Source organism: Loxodonta africana, chromosome 23, assembly GCF_030014295.1.
Source record: "Loxodonta africana isolate mLoxAfr1 chromosome 23, mLoxAfr1.hap2, whole genome shotgun sequence".
NCBI classification, from domain to species: Eukaryota; Metazoa; Chordata; class Mammalia; order Proboscidea; family Elephantidae; genus Loxodonta; species Loxodonta africana.
In genome coordinates, this window is record NC_087364.1 from 16,596,822 (window position 1) to 16,617,565 (window position 20,744).

At 39.8% G+C, this 20,744-nt stretch overlaps 1 protein-coding gene across 11 annotated transcripts in view; it reads right to left on the bottom strand.

Moving 5' to 3' along the window:
• USPL1 (ubiquitin specific peptidase like 1) overlaps positions 1-20,744 on the bottom strand; it is a 43,795-nt gene that overhangs the window by 18,186 nt on the left and 4,865 nt on the right. For 7 of the 11 annotated variants that reach the window (XM_010593991.3, XM_023553157.2, XM_003414020.4 and 4 more), the window contains 4 exons: positions 20,556-20,684; positions 15,133-15,772; positions 10,980-11,093; positions 7,454-7,583 (listed from right to left, as the gene is read on the bottom strand). In XM_010593991.3, the coding sequence (XP_010592293.1) occupies positions 7,454-7,583; positions 10,980-11,093; positions 15,133-15,772; positions 20,556-20,684 (1,013 nt within the window). Of the gene's footprint in view, positions 1-2,245; positions 2,637-6,921; positions 6,983-7,453; positions 7,584-9,209; positions 9,349-10,979; positions 11,094-15,132; positions 15,773-20,555; positions 20,685-20,744 lie in introns of those variants that run through there. The other 4 variants (XR_010319091.1, XR_010319092.1, XM_064275283.1 and 1 more) reach the window with 4 other exon arrangements.

Genomic DNA, 20,744 nt, shown 5'->3' on the forward strand with positions numbered 1-20,744 from the left:
AGGACCCGGAGTAAGGGTATCGCTGCTGAAGTCCAATGGATCTTGGCTGAAAACAGAGGATACAGGAAAGATATTTACCTGTGTTTTATTGACTATGCTAAGCCATTCAACTATGTGGATAGTAACATACTATGGATAACATTGTGAACAATGATCATGCCAGAACACTTAATTGTGCTCACGAGGAACCTGTACACAGACCAAGAGGCATTCATTTGAACAGAAGAAGGGGATACTGCATGGTTTAGATAGGAAAAGTGTATGTCAGCGTTGTATCCTTTCACCATACTTATTCAATCTGTAGGCTGAGCATATAATCCAAGAAGCTGGTCTATATGAAGAAGAACAGGGCATCAGGATTGAAGGAAGACTCATTATCAACCTGCGTTATGCAGATGACACAACCCTGCTTGCTGAAAGTGAAGAGGACTTGAAGCACTTACTGGTGAAGATCAAAGACCACAGCCTTCAGTATGGATTACACTCAACATAAAAGAAAACAAAAATCCTCACAACCAGACCAATAAGGATAACCAGAAAGATTGAAGTTGTCGAAGATTTCATTTTACTTGGATCCACCAACAACACCCACGGAAGCAGCAGTCAAGAAATCAAACAACGCATTGCATTGGGCAAATCTGCTTCAAAAAAAACCTCTTTAAAGTGTTAAAAGGTAAAGATGTTACCTTGAAGACTATGGTGTGCCTGACCCCAGCCTCGGTGTTTTCAATTGCCTCATACGCATGTATAAGCTGGACAATGAATATGGAAGACAGAAGAACTGACGCCTTCAAATTATGGTGTTGGCAAAGAATACTGAATATACCATGGATTGCCAAAAGAATGAACAAACCTGTCTTGGAAAAAGTACAGCCAAAATGTTCCTTAAAAACAAGGATGGGAGACTCCGTCTCACATACTTTGGACATATTATCACGAGGGACCAGTCCTTGGAGAAGGATATCATGCTTGGTAAAGCAGAGGATTAGCGAAAAAGAGGAAAACCCTCAACGAGATGGACAGACACAGTGGCTACAACGATGGGCTCAAGCATAACGATTCTGAAGATGGTGCAGAACCAGGCAGTGTTTTGTTCTGTTGTACACAGAGTGGCTATGCATCAGAATTGACTTGATGACACCTAACAACAACCACCACAAAAAAGAAAAAAAAATGTTAATGATGATAACCCATCAAGCAACACGAACTTTTTTAGCATCTATGTGCCCAGAAACAGGTTAAAGTTGAAGGCGGTTAACTTCAAGAGGTGTTTTCCACATTTAGAGTCAGTGTGACTTTGTAGAAAAAGTACTTTCCATGACGGAACAGTATGGAAAACAACAGTTTGTTATTCAATAGAATATTATGAAGTAATGTTTGAGAAGTAGATATTAACACAGAAAACGCATGTTAAAATACTAAGTTGTACAAAAGATGCAGAATTATATATATGCAAACAAAAAACTCAGCATTTATTCAACAAATTTTAAACACATTAAAACAGGAATACACATTCAATTAAGAAAAATAAAAGAAAAATTTAATATTAAATAAAAAAACAGAAGAGACACTAGCTTCTCCTTTAAACAATTACAAATTGCAAATGAGACAAGCGCTAGCCATTAAAAACAGATCAGGTCTCAGAGAAGCTAACGTTGTGACGGCAAAGCAACATAAACGTATCAACGACTGCACTGACTGCATTTCTGCTAAATTTCTTGGTTCTTGAAGATAATTACTAAGTAAGGATACTTATTTTTTAGTTTATAAAAGGGAGTTTATCTTAGGAAAAAATAAGTATTAATGCTCCAAACAGCAACGAACATTCCTGAGCACTTACTATTCGCAATGAACTGTGCTAGGCACTCATTTTCAGAACAGCCCTAAGTGACAGGTGCCATCACTATCCCCATTTACAACTGAAGAAACTGAAACACACGGGGCACATCAGATGGTAAACGGCAGGCTGCAGACGTGACTCCAGGGAGCCTGACTCCAGAGAACATGTTCTTCACGGCCTCCAGAATACTCTTTCTAAATAAGGGGCACACTCTTAAACCGGCACTAAAAACAGCAGAACGAAAACAAAACAAAAAAAAAATTTGCTGGATATTCCTCCTTCAGAATAAAGAGAAATAAATTTGAAGCTATGACTAAAATATATTTAATGAAATACCTTCGTTTCGTTTTCGGAACCAAAAAAAAAAAAAGGGGGGGAAGAAAGAAATTAAGGTGGCTTCTTTACCTTGAGCTCGCACATCATCTTCTGTGTCCTCCAAAATGCACTTATCACCCTGTACTCAAAGGCAACTTCGAGCATCCAACAGATCAGAGTAATTAATTCACTGGCCCTGAATTACGTGTTACACGTTATCTCCTTAACTCGTCTGAATTCTGCCAACTAGTCCATGTGTGTTGGAGCAGAACTGTGCTCCATGTTTCTAAAGGCGGATTCTTTGGAAGCAGGTCACCAGGCCTTTCTTCCGAGGTGCCTTTGGATGGAGTGTGACCTCCAAGCCTCTGATCAGCAGCCAAGCACATTAACAGTTTGTACCACTCAGGGACTTCAAATTCTGCCAGGATAATTCCCAGGGTCTGGGTGAGTGCCCGGCATGGAGAACATCTGCAATGACAAGCTGTCCAACAACTGAGATGTGAATTCTACAAAAGCTATAATTAACTTGATTTTAATCATCTAGCTTGTTTATATTATTGGAAATCCAGGCGGTGGTTAGGGAGTACACTACAGTGAGCAAGAAGTAAGTCTAAGACATCAGAAAAGTCAAAGTTTGAATCCTGACTGGCAGTCACTACTGTGTTCTTGTGGGCATCTACTCAAGAACGCCTATTTAAGGTGCTCTTTCAAACTTCAATTTACACACTTATCGAGGGTATAAAGATTTTCCTCACAGAGTTATTGCTGAGGAGAAAACCAGGTAATTCATGTAAAGGTCAAAGCTAGAAGGCCTGGAAATAGGTATTCCCATTCTCCCTTGCTTACACAAAATTATTTAAGTCCTAGGTGTGAGTGAAACTCTAATTCTTAGCCCATTCTAGTACTTTTGGAACTCACTGTAAAAGAACACTTGTTTTTTGGCACTGTTTCTTGTCTACTTAGAGCATTCTCCCAGACTCAACTCTCCTTGATTATTCCTTGAATACCAAAAACAAATCTTATATTTAGATAAGAAATATCTGATCTTGCTGCTAAAACAGAAATAGCACAAGTGGGCAGCTTTAACAAACAAATTTATTTTGCCACAGTTTAGGAGGCTACAAGTCTGAATGCAAGGTATCAGCTGTAGGGGAAGACTTTCTGTCAGAAGGAAGGTTCTTGTTCTTTTGGCTTCTAGTGTCTAAGAGATCTCCATGTGTCTTGGCATCTATCTTACCCCAAGCTGCTTCTCTCTTGCTCGTTTAACCTCTTCTGTATCTCAAAAGAGATTAATGCGTGACACACCCCACACTAATCCGGCCTCATTAACAAAGACACCCCGTTCCCCAAATGGGATTATTAACCACAGGCATCCAAAACACCATACCCATTGCCACTGAGTCCATTCCAACTCACAGTGACTCTATAGAGGTTACTACTTACAACACATTTTTGGAGAACACAATTCAATCCATAACAATAAGTAATACTTTAAAGAGCCCTGGTCGCGCAGTGGTTAAAGCACTCGACTGCTAACTGGAAGGTCAGTGGTTCGAACCCACCAACTGTTCTGCAGGAGAAAAGACCTGACAGTCTGCTTCCATAAAGATTATAGCCTTGGAAACCCTATAGGGCAGTTCTACTCTGTCTTATAGGGTTGTTACAGAGTCAGAAACAACTCGACAAAAATGGGTTTAAGTAACATTTTGCCTCGTGTTCTTATTTAATAACTTACAGACACTCCAAGTTTTCCAATCTACTATTAGGTGAGTTTAAGAAAAGTGGGAAAGTTCTGATCAGGGCCACAACAGATGGACCCTGAGAGAAAGAAAAATGTGGACCAGAACCCCAAATTCTTAAAAAAAAAAAACAAAACACTATGAGCAGCTGATATTTGACAAAGGCCCAGAGACCGTTAAATGGGGAAAGACAGTCTCCTTAACAAATGGTGCTGGCATAACTAGATATCCATCTGCAAAAAAAAAAAAAAATGAAATAAGACCCATACCTCACACCATGTATAGAAAACTAACTCGAAATGGATCAAAGACCTATATATAAAACTAAAATGACAAAGGTCATGAAAGGAAAAATAGGGACAATGCTAGGAGCCCTAATACATGGCATAAACAGAATACAAACCATAACTAACACTGCACAAACACCAGAAGGAAACTAGATAACTAGGAGCTCCTAAAAAGCAAACATTTATGCTCATCCAAAGACTTCACCAGGAATAATGAGAGAACGTATAGACTGGGAAAAAAATTTTTGACTACAACATACCCAGTAAGGGTTTAATCTCTAAAATCTACAAGATACTGCAACATCTCAACAAGAAAAAGACAAACAACCCAATTAAAAAATGGGCAAAGGATATGAACAGACACTTTACCAAAGAAGACATTCAGGTGGCTAACAGATATATAAGGAAATGCTCATGATCATTAGCCACTAGAGAAATCAAATCAAAACTATGATACCATCTCACCCCAACAAGGCTGGCACTAATCTGAAAAACACAAAATAATATATGTTGGAGAAATTGTGGAGAGAGTGGAACACTTGTACACTGCTGGTGGGAATGTAAAACGGTACAACCACTTTGGAAATTGATTTGGCGCTTCTTTAAAAAGCTAGAAATAGAAGCACTGTATGATCCAGCAATCCCACTCTTTGGAATATATCCTAGAGAAATAAGAGCTGTTGCACGAATACATATGTGCATAACCCTGTTCAGTGCAGCACTGTTAACAATAGCAAAAAGATGGAAACAATCCAGGTACCTATCAATAGATCAACGGATAAGCAAATTATGCTATATTCACACAATGGAATACTACATGAAAATAAAGAACGACGAATCTGCAAAACATAACATGGATGAATCCGGAAGGCATTATGCTGAGTGAAATTAATCAGTCACAAAAGGACAAATATTGTATGAGACCATTATTATAAGAACTCAAGAAAAGGGTTAAACACAGAAGAAAACATTCTTTGATGGTTATGAGGCTGGAGGGGGGAATTTACTAACTAGATAGAGTAAACAAGAATTATCTTAGGTGAAGGGAAGGAAAGCACACAATACAGGGGAAGTCAGCGCAGCTGGACTAAACCAAAAGCTAAGATTAGTTTCCTGAACACAACCAAACACTCTGGGGACAGAGTGGCTGGGATCTGGGGACCATGGTTTTGGGGAACATCTAGGTCAATCGGCATAAAGAACTTTATTAAGAAAATATTCTTCATCCCACTTTGGTGAGTGGTGTCTGCAGTCTTAAAAGCTTGGGAGTGGCCATCTAAGATGCATAATCGATCCCAACCCACTTGGACCAAAAGGGAAGGAAGAACACCAAAGACACAAGAAAAATATGAGATCAACAGACAAAAGGGCCACATAAACCAGAGACTCCATTAGCCTGAGACCAGAAGAACTAGATGACACCTAGCCTCAGTGACCACCCTGACAGGCAACACAACAGAGTCCCCGACGGAGTCAGAGAAAAGTGTGGTGCAAAACTGAAATTCACGTAAAAAGACCAGATTTAATGGTCTGAGATTGAAGGAACCCCCAAAGCCATGGCCCCTGGACGTTGTTAACCCACAACTAAAACCATTCCCGATGTCCACTCTTCAGACAAAGATCAGCCTGGACTATAAAACATAAAATAATACTACACAAGACCAAATGGGCAGCTCCTGTCCGGAGGTAGGGTAAGAAGGAAAGATGGGACAGAAGCTGGTTGGATGGACATGGGAAACCCAGGGTGGAAAGGGGGAGTGTGCTGTCCCATTATACGGATTGCAACCAGTGTCACATAACAATATGTGTATAAATTTTTGTATGGGAAATTAACTTGAGCTGTAAACTTTCACCTAAAGCACAATAAAAAAAAAGTGTTTAATAATAACAGCAGCAACTAACATTTGAATGCTTAAAAACAAACAAACGGCCCCACACCTACTGGACTGGTTGAGGCTGAAGGATTTCCTGAGATTAGTTCTCTGATACACTCTTCAAACCTTGAATCAAAACTAGCCGGAGACTACCTTGTAGCTAAGTAACAGATTGGCTTGAAAAATAATTATCACCGATGAGTACTGTGTTCCTTAAAAAAATCATCCATAACAGACCAAATGGTTCACAATTATTTTAAAACAAAGACGAGAATATAAGGGGGCAGGGAAACTAGATTAATGGAAATGGAACAACCAGAATGGAAACCATGAGACTGCTTACTCATTGTGAAGACTGTGACCAATGTCACTGAACAGCCTGTGTAGAAACTGTTGAATGGGAAACTAAACTGCTATGTAAACCTTTACCAGAATACACAAGAAAATATTACTAAAAAAAAAGGAGGGAAAGGTTGCTGTCTACTGTAATAACTTGAACACATAACCAAAAGAGCCAGCTTGATACTTTTTTCACTGCCAGCCAGCAACTTCCTCAGATACAGGCAAAGCTAAGGGTATGGTATCTGATAAAAACTTACCCTCACTGACCCTTGTTCTAAAGTCTAATTCCTCTTCTTATTACACGGTAGACTTATGGAAAGAAACCCGCAAGCTTCTTTCTTCTCCACGCTTCCTCCCAAGAGTCAATCTCAGGCCATGTATACCTATCCTGACCTCTACTCCTTACCAAGCTTCACTCAGGGAAGTAGAAAGTACGGCTCAGCCAGCTCGCATGTGGTGTAGAAGATTCTGGTGGTGGCTAGCCTCTCCCAGGAATAGGGGACGGAAGGGAAGGCGTAAGTTACCTCTGAGAATAGCTGCCAGATTCTAGAAGCCTGAACACACAGTTTCCATGATGTTAAAAACCTAAAACAAAGAAAACCCTTGTCTCTAATACAGGAGTAAATGAACCACATATAGTTTTTCAAGAAATTCTCAGGAACTCAGAGTAAGAGGTAATCTTATCCAGCAGGGAATCCAGAAGGTGGGGGCTAAAAGCAAGTGGTCCTGTTTTTTTTTTTCCCTATTAGTTCCCACTTCCCACTACAGGACTTCTTAAGAAAGTTCCTACTCACAGTCTATCAAAACAATGTTTTTTTTTTTTTTTTACCATTCCCAGTTTAAAGAAGCAAATACACTACAGATTCTGGAGCTCAAATTTGTTTTTTTACCTTAGTGGTGGAGAGACTTAAAGATACGAAAAATTGTGTCTAGGGTAGAGGAATCAGAGAGAGAGAAACAGCAGTGTTATAGGTAGAAGCAAGTTTTATTCAAATGTTATTACTCTGAGCCATTTTCATTCAGAATGAACAGGTCTTAAAAAACAGAAAAACTAACCTGTTCTGATATTTGTGTCCACACTGAGAACATTCAAAGTTCCAAGAAAAGGAATACATGAAGAGCTTTTCAATGTGAGGCTCTATTTTTAAGAGCAGGGGAAATGCAAACACAGGACTTTCCATGTCACCTTCAAAGAGAAAAGAAAAAAATTATTGCTCATAATTAACAATTGAAAAACGTAAACCAAAAGGATCAACTGCTCTCTCTTCTCACTATGCTTCTGGAGTAAGCCATTCACAATTTGGGGGAGAGGGGGAGGGTTTAAAGCATTTTCCTACAAAAACCTAGCAAGAAATTATCACCTTAGTCTCCATCTTTCATTTTCTTACTTTCTTAGTGGGCATTCATGAAAAATTCTACGACCAAAGACCTATATTATCTTCTCAGACCTTTCTAGCTCTTCTCAGGGGGAAAAAAAAATTCCGCACAACTATAATAGCCCTAGAGTAATATTAATACAAAAATTATGTAAATGGTTGGTTACAGATACTAAGATCATTTAACTAGGGAAACAATGTGGAATAATTTCAAAGCTGAAGGAAACCACTGAAATACCATTTCTATTCAAATCTGCTTCTTCTACACATGGAGAGGGCGGGACACACAAGAGTTCAACAAAACCCACTGCCGACGAGCCGATTCCGACTCACAGCCACCAGACAGGACAGAGCAGAACTGTCCCCCACAGAGTTTCCTAGGCTGTGATCTTTATGGGAGCTGATTGCCAGGGCTTTCTCCGGTGGAACAGCTGACCGTTAAGTTAGCAGCTGAGTGCTTCACTATTACGCCACCAGGACACCTTCGAAGATTCAATGTCCAACCTCAAATCCTGACTCCTCAACTCTCATTTTTCTCAATCTTTCAGTCTAAGCTTTTCCTTTACTATTCAAACTTTAGCAACTTTAAAGCTAGAGATCTGACTACAAATATCAGTAATTACAATGGCTATTTTAATAGTCACCTTTGTGTTATGGTCCTGCTATTTTTATGCAAAAACATAAAATCAAAACAATATCTTTTTTTGTAAATAGAAATAAAACAATCTCCTAAAAAAAAAAAAAAGTAACACCATAGGCATAAACAATACACAGTGTAGCACTAGTTCTGCAATTAGTCATCAGCCTTTAAATGTTAATTTTATTGTAACTAAGCAATAATTGAAAAAAAAATTTATATTTCAATTTATACGACAGCATAGACTCTTCAGGTCTAGAACACATAAAATTCCCAGAAGCAGCCTGCCACATCTTTCTCCCACAGAGTGGCTGGGGGTTCGAACCGCTGACCTTTCAGTTAGTAGCTGAGCACTTAACCACTTCACCGCCAGGACTCCTTCCGTAGACATTACAGCCTTGGAGACCCCGTGGGGCAGCTCTACTCTGTCACGTAGGGCGGCTGAGGGTCGGAATCAACTCAGCGGCAACAGGTTTGGTTTTCTGCTTTATCGGTAACCAGGGTCTCAAGAGCCTATCACTGTTGAACGGGTCACACACAAACGAGAGATTCTGTTGTCCTGCTAGAACCGTACACTCGCCCAAATGTTACGATCGCACAAAATAAAAGCCTTTCTCTGTTACTTAGAAAACCAGGTCCAGGGTGGAGGTGGAGCAAGATCCAACCCTGCTCTGAATATAATTATCAGGGCCACGTAGGTGACTCAGGCTGGGGGAAAGACCACTCTTCAGTTCACCTGGGAACTGGAGCAGTGGCCCTGAATAAACCAACTCAAGCCACTCTGGGAGGGAAACGATACCTGCAAATGCTGCATGGAAGCCCCTCAGTCTACCAGCCAGGGATCTCACAGAGAAGGCTCCTGTGAAATGAGTGTTCGCTCAACAGAGGAGTGGTTGCCAGGGACCAGGAGTGCAGAGAAGGGCTGACCACAAAGGAGCCTGGGAAAAAATTTTATGGTGTTCCATATCCTGTGATAGTGGTTATACACTCTTCATGTCTGTCAAAATTCATAGGACTAAATACTAAAAAGGGTCAATTTTACAGTATTAAATTATACTTCAATAAAAAGAAAAAAAATCCATCTCATCTGATATCCAACCTGAAGATGATGAATTAGAACAGCCTTCTAGAGCTGGAGGAAGCCATACCAAAGAACTGGCATATGGAAAATCGGTTTATTATTTTAAAAACAGTAAACTTATATATGGAGAAGTCTATGAAATACAAAGTAGAAAAACTAAGGGGAAGAATTGTGGGACAAAAAAAGACACTGCTTACAGATACAAGATCTGTATCTGATGAAAAAGTTGCCACTCTTTGAGAGAAAAACTTGAAGCATTGATATTTTACATAATTTAATATGCATAATACAATAATAAGCTCTCGGTTGCTAACCCAAAGGTTGGTGGTTCGAACTCACCCAGCGGCTTCCGTGGGAGAAAAGACTTGGGCTATGTGCTCGCATAAAGACTACAGCCTAGAAAATCTATGGGGCAGTTCTACTCCGTCACATGAGGTCATCATGAGTTGGAACTGACTTGATGGCAACAGGTTTTTTGTTTTTATAGTACAATATTAATAGAAGAGTTAATATGAGAATAAAAGGAAAATAACCCCCCCCCCCAAAATAACCAAGGGGCTCCTTTTTGTAATAAAAAAAAAAAAATTCATGAAGTCGAGGAAACTCTAGCTCCCGTGCTCCATTCTGCTTCTAAAGGTCAAAAGCCAATTCGCAGAGGACAAAACCCATTTTGAAGACGAGAAAACCTTCTCAGAAGGTCATCAGCGTATTTATCCTTATATCCCATTGGCTAAAATCATACCACATGTCCACTCCTAGCCAATCACTGGCAAGAGAAGTAGAATGACTATGGCTGGTTTAGACTAGAGTTTTGCCACCCCGTCTACATGTAAGAATCACAAGGGAGCTTCTAAAAATTACCAATCCCTGAGCTCCACCTGCAAGATTCTGATTTAACTCATCTGGAATGGCCCCTGGTGGCGTAATGGCTAAGTGCTACAGCTGCTAACCGAAGGGGGTCGGCAGTTCGAATCTACCAGGTGCTCCTTGTAAGCTCTATGGGGCAGTTCTACTCTGTCCTATAGGGTCACTATGAGCCAGAATTGACTCGACGGCAATGGGTTTGGTTTTATGGGTTTGGAATGGCCCCTTACTATGGGTATTTACTTTTAAATTCCCTGGGTATTTTTCCTATGGACAAAAATAAATAAATAAATAAACAAATAAATAAATAAATAAAAATTTTTTTTTTTTTAAAAAAGGTTAAAAATGATGGACTAATCTACTAGATGGAGGAAAAGTGTTAGAAGGCAACCATTGCTGTGTCCTCCAAGTATTCACCTGATCCTGATTCAGTCTTTAGGGGTACAACACCAGGTCCTGTCCACAGTGATTTAACCAGTGGTAGATTCATAAGCCAAACTGTCCAGATTCTCTCTCCTAAGAATCTGCTTGTTCAAAGTAAGAATACAGTATTATGTTTCCTTATGATGTAAGTATTTCTGTGTGGTACATGAGCAACACAGTTAAATTACACAACTTACTTACCTAATGTGCATCGAAGCTGGGGCTGAAGCCTAGTAAAAATTTCATCTCTGACTTCATTCAGGCAGGCATCTATCTTTGTAAACAGTACTGAAGGAAGTTTTTTACAATCTTCATCTAAAAATAAAGTACAGAACATTATCAATTTCTCATCCGTCTATACTTTTCCACCAAAAATTAAGACACTAGCAAGAATTAAATAGTTCACCAGACCCCCCCCCGCAAAAAAAAAAAAAGTACAAAAATACTTTTGGCAGTCTTAATTCGTAACAATAAAAAACTGGGAAAACCCAAACGCCCATCAACAGGAGAATGGATACATAACTCGCGGTACACCTATATGGTAAGCAGCCCTGGTGGTACAATAGTTAAGTGTTTGGCTGCTAACCCAAAGGTTGGCGGTTCAAACTCACCAGCTGTTCTGCAGGACAAAAAACCTGACAGTCTGCTCCTGTGAAGATTACAGCCTAGGAAACTCTACGGGGCTGTTCTACTGTCATTAAGGTTGCTATTAGTCGGCATCAACTTGACGGCACACAACAACATCTGTACAATGGAATATTACTCAGCAATAAAGATGAACGAATTATCAATACACACGACAATACTGATGAATATGGAAAATATTCTGTTCGGCGAAATAACCCAGACATAAAAGTACACGGATTGCATATATATGATTCTAAACATAGGAAGTCTGAGAATAGGCAAAAATAATACAGTCAGAGACACGTGCAAGTGTTGCTTTTCTGGGAGGGAGGGGGTTAGGCTGACTGGAAAAGGACAACAGGAAACTTTCTGAGGTGACAGAATGTTCTAGATCTTGTTTTCAGTAGTGATTATGTCAACATTAACTGAACTGACCACTCGAGATCTGCTCATTTTATGTATGTAAATTATACCTCGTTCAAAGACTTAAAATAATAAAATAAAGGTCAGGAATAAAATCTGGAAAAAAAAAAGCAAGCAGAATCGATAAAATTTTGCTATCAGAGACAAAATGCAAAACACAAAATGCCCTTAATTCTTCCTCCTCTCTCTATGGTATTACCATATACTCCCTCGGTATTTGGTATCAACACAGTCTCATTAGTGCTGACTGCCTGGGCCAAAGCCATTCTGCCTGGGTGAATCTCAGTGTAAGCCATTCTCGGCCAGATAACCACAGGCTCACCGCAACAGGCAACCTGTCAGATATCCCGCCTATCTCTAAAACATCTAAAGCTATCTCTTAACATGCAGTTACCACTGACGCTAGGGACAACACGCAGTTCATCTATTTCACTCTGCTTACCTTTAATTGAACTTAGATAAATTATAACCAAATAAAAAAAACCAAATCCACTGCCATGGAGTCGATTCTGACTCATAGCAACCCTATATAAATTTGTAGGGAGTCTTAATTAGTTATGATTATTTCCAAATCAACATTTGATGTATTTTCCTCCTTCTAAGTCTGTTTTTGGGGGGTGTGCAGAAGGACAGGATCTTTACTGACATCATATACGATTCCATATCTGCGTTGGCTTCATTAAAACCTCTGCAGGTTAGTTATTATGCTCTGACTGACCCATACTGCTGACATTTAGGCTGTTTCTTTTTTTCACTACTGTAAATAACATGATAAGCATCTTTGGGCACGTATCTGTCCACGTTTTCGATTACTTCTTTAGAGTGAATGTCCTAAAAGTAGAATGACTATGACAGAAAAGAATCAAAGATTAATAAACTATCTTGAATAACTAGAAATCCCTTTACCATCGAATGGATTCCGACTCACAGCAACTCCATATGACAGAGCAGAACTGCCTCATAGGGTTTCCAAGGCTGTAATCTTTATGGGAGCAGATCACCGCATCTTTCTCCTGCAGCGCCACTGGGTGGGTTTGAACTGCTGGCCATTTGGTTAGCAGCTGAGCGCTTAACTACTGAGCCACCAGGGCTCCTTATGGTGAATAAAAGCCTCCATATGCATCTGACTCCAGTTATTCTTTAGCTACAAATAAATCTTTCCACTCAAATCTCTTATAAATAATCCACACAACTTCACAGAGAGAGTGAACTCTTATGCACTGCTGCTGGGAATGCAAAACGGTACAACCATGTTGGAAATTGGTTCGGCACTTCCTTAAAAAGCTAGAAATAGAAGTACCATACGATCCAGCAATCCCACTCCTAGGAATATATCCTAGGGAAATAAGAGCTGTCACACGCATAGACGTATGCGCTCCCATGTTCGTCGCAGCATAATTCACAGCAGCAAAAAGATGGAAACAGCCTAGGTGCCTGTCGACAGACGAATGGATAAACTATGGTACACACACACAATGGAATGCTACGCAATGATAAAGAACAATGATGAACCTGCGAAACATTTCACAACATGGATAAACCTGGCATCATGCAGAGTAAAATAAGTCAATCACGACAGGACAAATACTGTAGGAGATCATTATTATAAGGAAAGGTTCACACACAGAAGGAAACAATCCTTGACCGTTACAAAGGAGGGAAGGGATGGAGAGGGAAAAGCACTAAACGGACAACAGATAAGTAGTAACTTCCCCAATAAACGATACTGGGGAAGCAAGCACAAACTGACCAAAACAAAGTCATGGAAGCTTCACAGACACATCCGAACTCCCTGAGGGCTGCGGACCATGGTCTCAGGGGACAGACCATCTAGCTCAATTGGCATAACATAGTTTATAAAGAAAATGTTCTACATCCTACTTTGGGGAGTAGTGTCTGGGGTCTTAAAAGCTTGTGACTGGCCATCTAAGATTCTCCACTGGTCCCACCCCATCTGCAGCAAGGGAGAATAAAGAAAACCACAGACACAAGAGAAAGATTAGTCCAAAGGACTAATGGACTACAACTACCACGTCCTTCATCAGACTTGAGTCTAGCACAACTAGATGGCTACCAGCTACCACCATGGACTGCTCTGACAGGGGTCACAATAGAGGGTCCTGGACAGAGCTGGAGAAAAATGTAGAATAAATTCTCACAAAAAAAGACCAGACTTACTGGTCTGACAGAGACTGGAGAAACTCCCAGAGTATGACCCCTGGACACCCTTTTAGCTCGGTAATAAAGTCACTCCTGAGGTTCACCCTTCAGCCAAAGATTAGACATGCCCATAAAACATAACGAGACTAAATGGACACATCAGCCCAGGGGCAAGTACGGGTAGGCAGGAGGGGACAGGAAAGCTGGTAATGGGGAACCCAAGGTCAAGAAGGGAAAGTGCTGACATGTTGTGGGATTGGCAACCAATGTCACAAAACAGTATGTGTATTAATTGTTTTAATGAGAAACTAATTTGCTCTGTAAGCCTTTACCTAAATCACTAGGAAAAAAAAACCTTCAAATTTTACTTTGATGTACTCTACGATGACTACCATTATCACGACAAGCTATCAACACAGCCTCCTTCTCCTTTACTCTTAGGTTTCTGCAAAAGGCTGTCTTTGGGGCAGTCATGATAATGCAGCTAGTCTTAACTCAAGCTCCATGACATCTGAACCTAAGGTCCTTGGCTCCCAGGTCTCTACAGAAAACAGAAGCTATTGATAGTATTTTTTCCCACATGCTGTAAGAAAACGCTCAAAATTAACTTCTTTAAAAGTTAAAGAGAATTCCTAAAAAATAAAAAAAAACCAGAGCTATTAGAGTGGTTGAGACTCAAGGACCCCCCCACCCCCACCCTGCAAGACTACTGCTCTGTGATACTTTTCAAACCTTGAACCAATACCAGCCTCTGAGGTCATCTTGTAGCTAAATAACAAATTGGCTCAAAAAATAACTAACATCACCCGTAAGTACTGCGCTGCTTTACAAAATCACCTGTATGTGACCAAACAGTCAACAATTACTTTAAAACAAAGATGAGACTATGAATAGGCAGGGAAACTAAATGGAAACAAAACAACCAGAACAGAAATAGTGAGAACATTCAAGCAGTGTGAAGAACGTAACCAATGTCACTGAATACTTTGTGTAGAAGTTGGTGAGTGAGAACTTAAACTGCTGGTTAAATTTACTTTATCAAAAACACAATAAAATGTTATCAAATATATAAATAAAGCCACACTAATCAAAAGTCTGGTACTGAGAAAAAAGAATTAAAGAGAAAGAAAACATTAACACCAACCTTTAACTGCATCCAGCTGATGGGTATGCAGAAGCTTGTCTGCTTCGTTATATTTTGTAAAGAGCTGCCGGAACACAGATTCCTGTGTAGTGCACAGTTCAGTCACAGCGTTTCTTAATCCTTCCAAGTGCACCAATGCTGACAGGATACAATCTAACCAGCAGAGAGCAAAAGTATTTTTCCACTGGACACAGGAAGTCTGGCAAAGTGACGTACTGCTGGTCTCCAAAGGCAATTCCAGCTCAGAGGTGCAGCCTTGGTTTTGAGGGGAGGTCTCCCTGGTTCCAGCGATGTCAACTGTAGGAGGATCTTCTCCCGCAGGACAGTCAACACTGTCAGGCTCCACGATCTTCTGCTCCAAGGAATCAGCTGTCCTAACGACATTCTGTCGGCCACTTTGTGGTAACTCAGGTAAACCTGATGTTTCATCGTATGGGTCTCCATTAGGCTTGCTGTTCAAAGTCTGCTCACCATCAATAACAAAATGATTTCTAGTCTTTTTGGAATTTGTTAAAGGAGGTGAATCTTCATAGCTGGTTGCCAAGATCTTTCTTTTTTGAGGCTTATTTGGAATGTGGCAATCTTCCAAATCCGGGCAAATTAAGTTATTAAGTGATTTAGAGCCCAAAGGATAGATGCACTAGAAAGAGAAAATAAAATGATAAAAACTTCAAAAATTCAAACAAGCTCAAGTTTTACTTTACACTTCCTGTGTCATAAAAAATATGTATAAAATTTTGGCACTGATTTAAGCATGAGAGGGTATAATATTAGTGAATCTAAATTTGCAGGGCTCATAGGCAAACAGCTGCTTAAAATTTATTGAAAACTTGGTCCCCAAGAGAATAATTTTTCCTCATTTCCACAATGAAAGGTTTAATCAACCACTGTAGGTTAAGCTGGCAAGAAAAACAAATATTTTTGCTTTAATAAAAAGCTTAATGTTGAGCAAATTTAAAATTTTCAACGATTTTAAAAAACTGAGTATATGACTCTTTTGAAGTGATACACTACACATGTTAAAAACTAGTATTTTCAAATTTCACAACTGTATGGGGTAATTTCTGTTTTCCATATCTTAAAACTAAATTTTAGTTTGAGAGCACTGACAGTTTGCACTTCTAGTGGATTTAGAGTCAGATTGGTTGAATTTTAATGGTCTCATCAAATCTCACTGTGCAGTAACATAATTTCAACCATCTATCAAAACTGAAAACAAACCACTCAAATAATCAGTGAATTTTCCCTAAGTTTGAAAACTGCCAAAATATTTTCCAAGGCAAATTCAAGAAACTGATATACTAAATACCCTCATTTAAAATATGCTTTCTACACCCGGAGAGATGGCCCCCCCAGACACCCTTCTGGAATTTGTTAAAAGAGATGAAGAATCTTTAGAGCTGGTAAACTCATCTACTTCATAAAGTATCTTGCTGTTATTTGCTGTCAAGTCAATTCTGACTCATGAAGTACACTAGGCTTTTATTGCTGACTAGAAAAAAAAAAAAACTTTAACTCTAAAGTTACCTTTATACATTTACAAAAGACACACTACCTTAAACTTCTTGGTTATATTGTTTTCCTCATCATTTGAAAAAGACTACTTCAAAAACTAAAAATGCGTGTTAACGCATCTAACTTTAACAGCCAAAACCTATCTCTTGAAGACAGGGACTTCTTTGTTATTACAGTAAAACCTGTGAAAACCAGAGCCTGTTTAAGGCGGAAACCTACCAGTGAAGGAAAAATCAAATATTTTCTACTAATAGAGAGTGGGAAACCCTGGTGGCATAGTGATTAAGTGCTATGGCTGCTAACCTAAAGGGTCGGCAATTCGAATCCACCAGGCGCTCCTTGGAAACTCTACGGGCCAGTTCTACTCTGTCCTATAGGGTCACCACTATGTCGGAATCGACTCGACACATTGGGTTTGGTTTGGTTTGCTTTGGTTTGGTAATAGTGAGTGACAGAAAAGTGGTAAGCTGCACCCTGCCAAAGGTGGAAAACTTGGCAAGACCAGGGAAAACAAGGCAGTCTGGTTGAGTTCTGGCTCTCACAGGTTTTGCTGTACGTTACAGTCCTTGGTTAAAGAATTCTACCGAGAAATTACATATTATTCAGAAGAGAAAACAACAGGTAGATTTTTTTTCTTAAATCAGTAAGATTCATCTTCTTTCCATGTTCCCAGTTCTACAACTTTATTCTCAGCTGGTGAATTAGCAAAATCTCTGTATAACGTCTGTTTTTATGGGTGAGCTGTCAAAGGTCCGCAAGTCAACTCCTATACCTATGCGAAAGAGCCCATCACCTCTGCTCCAGGGATATCCCTCCCGCAATTCTACTGCTCCTTTCCCCTAAATCATCTGTTTTTCCCTCTCTACAGATACACCCTACCGGTGCAACAACAGTTAAGCGCTTGGCTGCTAACGGAAAGGCTGGCAGCTGGGACCCATCCAGCAGCTCTAGGGAAGAAAGACCTGGCAATTTGGTCTTTCTAGAAAACCCTATGGGGCAGTTCTACTCTGTCACACGGGGTCTCTATGAGTCAAAGTCGACTCAACAGCACCTAACAAACACCACCGATAGGCACAATCAACATATAAACTTGCTGCTGTTTTTTTCCAACTTAAAAAAAAAAAAAAACCCAAGAACAAAAGCCTTCCACTTCCAGACACTAGTTCACATCTATTGCATTTCTCAATTTTTCTCCTCCCATTTTCTATCAAACCCACTCCAATCAGATTACCACTACCACTTTACTGAAACTAGTCTCATCAAGGTCTCCGATGACCTCCAGTTGAGACCTAACTTTCCCCTGACTTTTAGGACCATGAACTCGCCTTCCTAGTTTTGCTCCTACCTCACTGTTTGCTTTTTCTTGACTGCTTTCTTGGTTCAACTTCATCTCCCAACCTCTTTGTGCTGGAGTGTTCCAGGGCTCAGTCCTTGGACCTCTTTATCCGTACCAGAAAAAAAACCCAGTTGCCATCAAGTCAATTCTGACTCATAGCAACCCTACAGGACAGAGTAGAGCTGCCCCATAGAGTTTCCAAGGAGCACCTGGTGGATGTGATCTGCCGACCTTTTGGTTAACAGCCGTAGCTCTTAATCACTACACCACCAGAGTTATCCATACTCCTAGGTAAATTCACCCAGTCTCAGGGATTATCTAATGCTGATGAATCCCAAATTTCTATCTCCAACCTCAAATTTCACCTAATGCCAGAAACATAGATCCAACTGTTTACTCCATACACCCGTAGACATTAGAACATCTCAAGCTTGACTGGTACCAACCTCCTGGTCTTCTCCTCAAAGCTTCCTCTTCCCAAAGTCTTTCCCATTGCAGTAACTGGCAACTCTATTCTTTCAACTGCTCAGGCCAAAAATCTTGGAGTCATCCATGATTCTTCTTTCTCTCCTACCCTGGAGACTAATCTTTCAGCAGATTCAATTGGCCCTACCTTCAAAGTATATATATATAAAATCGCCAATCATGTCTCATCACCTCTGCGACTGCTCTCTTTCCCCAAAGGAATACTGCAATTGCCTCCTCACTAGTCTCCCTGCCTCAAGTCTTGCCCATTAGTTGTATTTTCAACACAGCTGCCACAATGATTCTCACAACATGTCAATCGGATTATGCCACTCCTCTGCCACTATCCCTGCTGTGGCTCATTTCACCCAGAGTAAAAGCCAGGTACCGTACAGTGGCCTATAAGATCCTAAGACTTAGTCCAGTCCCCCATTACTTTTCAGACACATCTTCTATCACTCTGCTCTCATGTACTCAGGGACAGCGATGCTGGCTTCCTCACAGTAGCACAAACATGACAAGAAACCCCCACTCTCTCACGGCTACTCTCCCTGCCCTAGGAACCCATACGACTTACTCCCCTTCATTTCTTTCCAGCCTTTCCTTAAATGCCGCTGTCTCAATGAAGCGTTCCCCTCCCACTCTGTATAAAACTGCAAACTCCCCTTTCCCTGGCACTCTCCCCACTGCTGTATTTTTCTTCACAGTACTTTTTAATTACGTGACACAAAAAAATGCACTTTGCCTATTTACTGCCTGGGTTTCCCACTCTAAAACATAAGCTCCTCAGGGTAAATTTTTGTGTTCTGTTCATTATTGTAGCTTAGCATCCGGCACAGTGCCTAACGCAGTGATGCTCAAAAACAGATTTATTGACTAAATACATAAATTTGTTTTTCTTCCTATTTGTCAGAATGCCTGGGATTGTTTTTCTTCAAATCATACCCAGCAAAATTATTTACCACCAACAGTGTGGTATAATCTAGTATTTCCCAGACTTGGCCAATCATCAGAATAACCCTCCGTGCTCGTAAACTACAGTGTCCTGGGCCAACTCCACTGACTCAATGTCTAGTAGTGCAACCCAGGAATTTTTCCCAAGGTGATTCTGCTGAGCTGCTATTTTAGCTGGAACAAAACAGATCTAAAATGAGAAGAAAGGAGCCCTGGTGGTACAATGGTTAAGCACTTCGCTACTAACCAAAAGGTTGGAGGCTCAAAACCATCAGCTACTCAGGAGAAAGACGTGGCAGTCTGCTTCCATAAAGATTCACAGCCTTGGAAACCCTATGGGGCAGTTCTGCTCTGTCCTGTAGGGTCACTATGAGTTGGAATTGACTCGATGGCAGTGGGTTTTAAAATGAGAAGACTGCATTCCAATCCCGGCTCTGCTGCTCTAGGAGGGCCCAGTGTTCCTAAACCCTGTGAATTTTTCTTCCGTTCATAAAATGGGAATACCTACTCTGCAAAGTTTTGAGAATTAAACATATATGAAACAGTTCTAAAATCTGTCAAGTACAATAAAATGTACAATATTACAGAATTTAATCAGTTCCTATATAAAAGCTGTACCAATGGGTATAAACTACCATAATTAATTCTAAGAGATATGTAGAACCATTTAAAGCCTGAAGTAAAAATAAACAAATCAAGCTTTAAATACATACTATTTAGTTAAGAACACATATATATTGTTTCTGGACAAACCAATTTTCAAAATACCCTTCCAAATACATTACAGATTAATGACTCTTCCAATCAGTCTCAAAGTTAATAAACTAAAAAATGAGAGAATACTCTCTACAAGAATCTCCACAGATTTAAAAAAAAAAAAATCCATCTTGAAATGTATTTCTCCCCTCATTTGTCTGTCAAGTCTAATGGTAATAAGGAAACACTTTTTTCTGGCAATAATTCAGGAAACCAGGTGGAAGAATGTAACAGAAACTATTTTAAATTGTTTATCAGACTGTCTTATAAACCCAGATTATCTATCTAGCATTAAAAGCCTACATTCCAAAATATAAACGATGAGTACAAATTTAAACACTGAAAAAAAAAAATCAAAAGGCTAAAACCCATCCATTATATACGATTAATACTTTACCTGCAGATCCTCACATAGAAAGATAGATTCTTGGAAACTTATTCGGTAAGTCTTTAACGCTTTTAACTTTCCCTTCTCTCGACAAGCTGGGCAATACCCATCTGATGCATCTTTAGCTGAATCATAATTCTAAAGAAGAAATAAAGCAAATTAAAACACAGGCATTTCTAGATTGTATCAAATTACAAA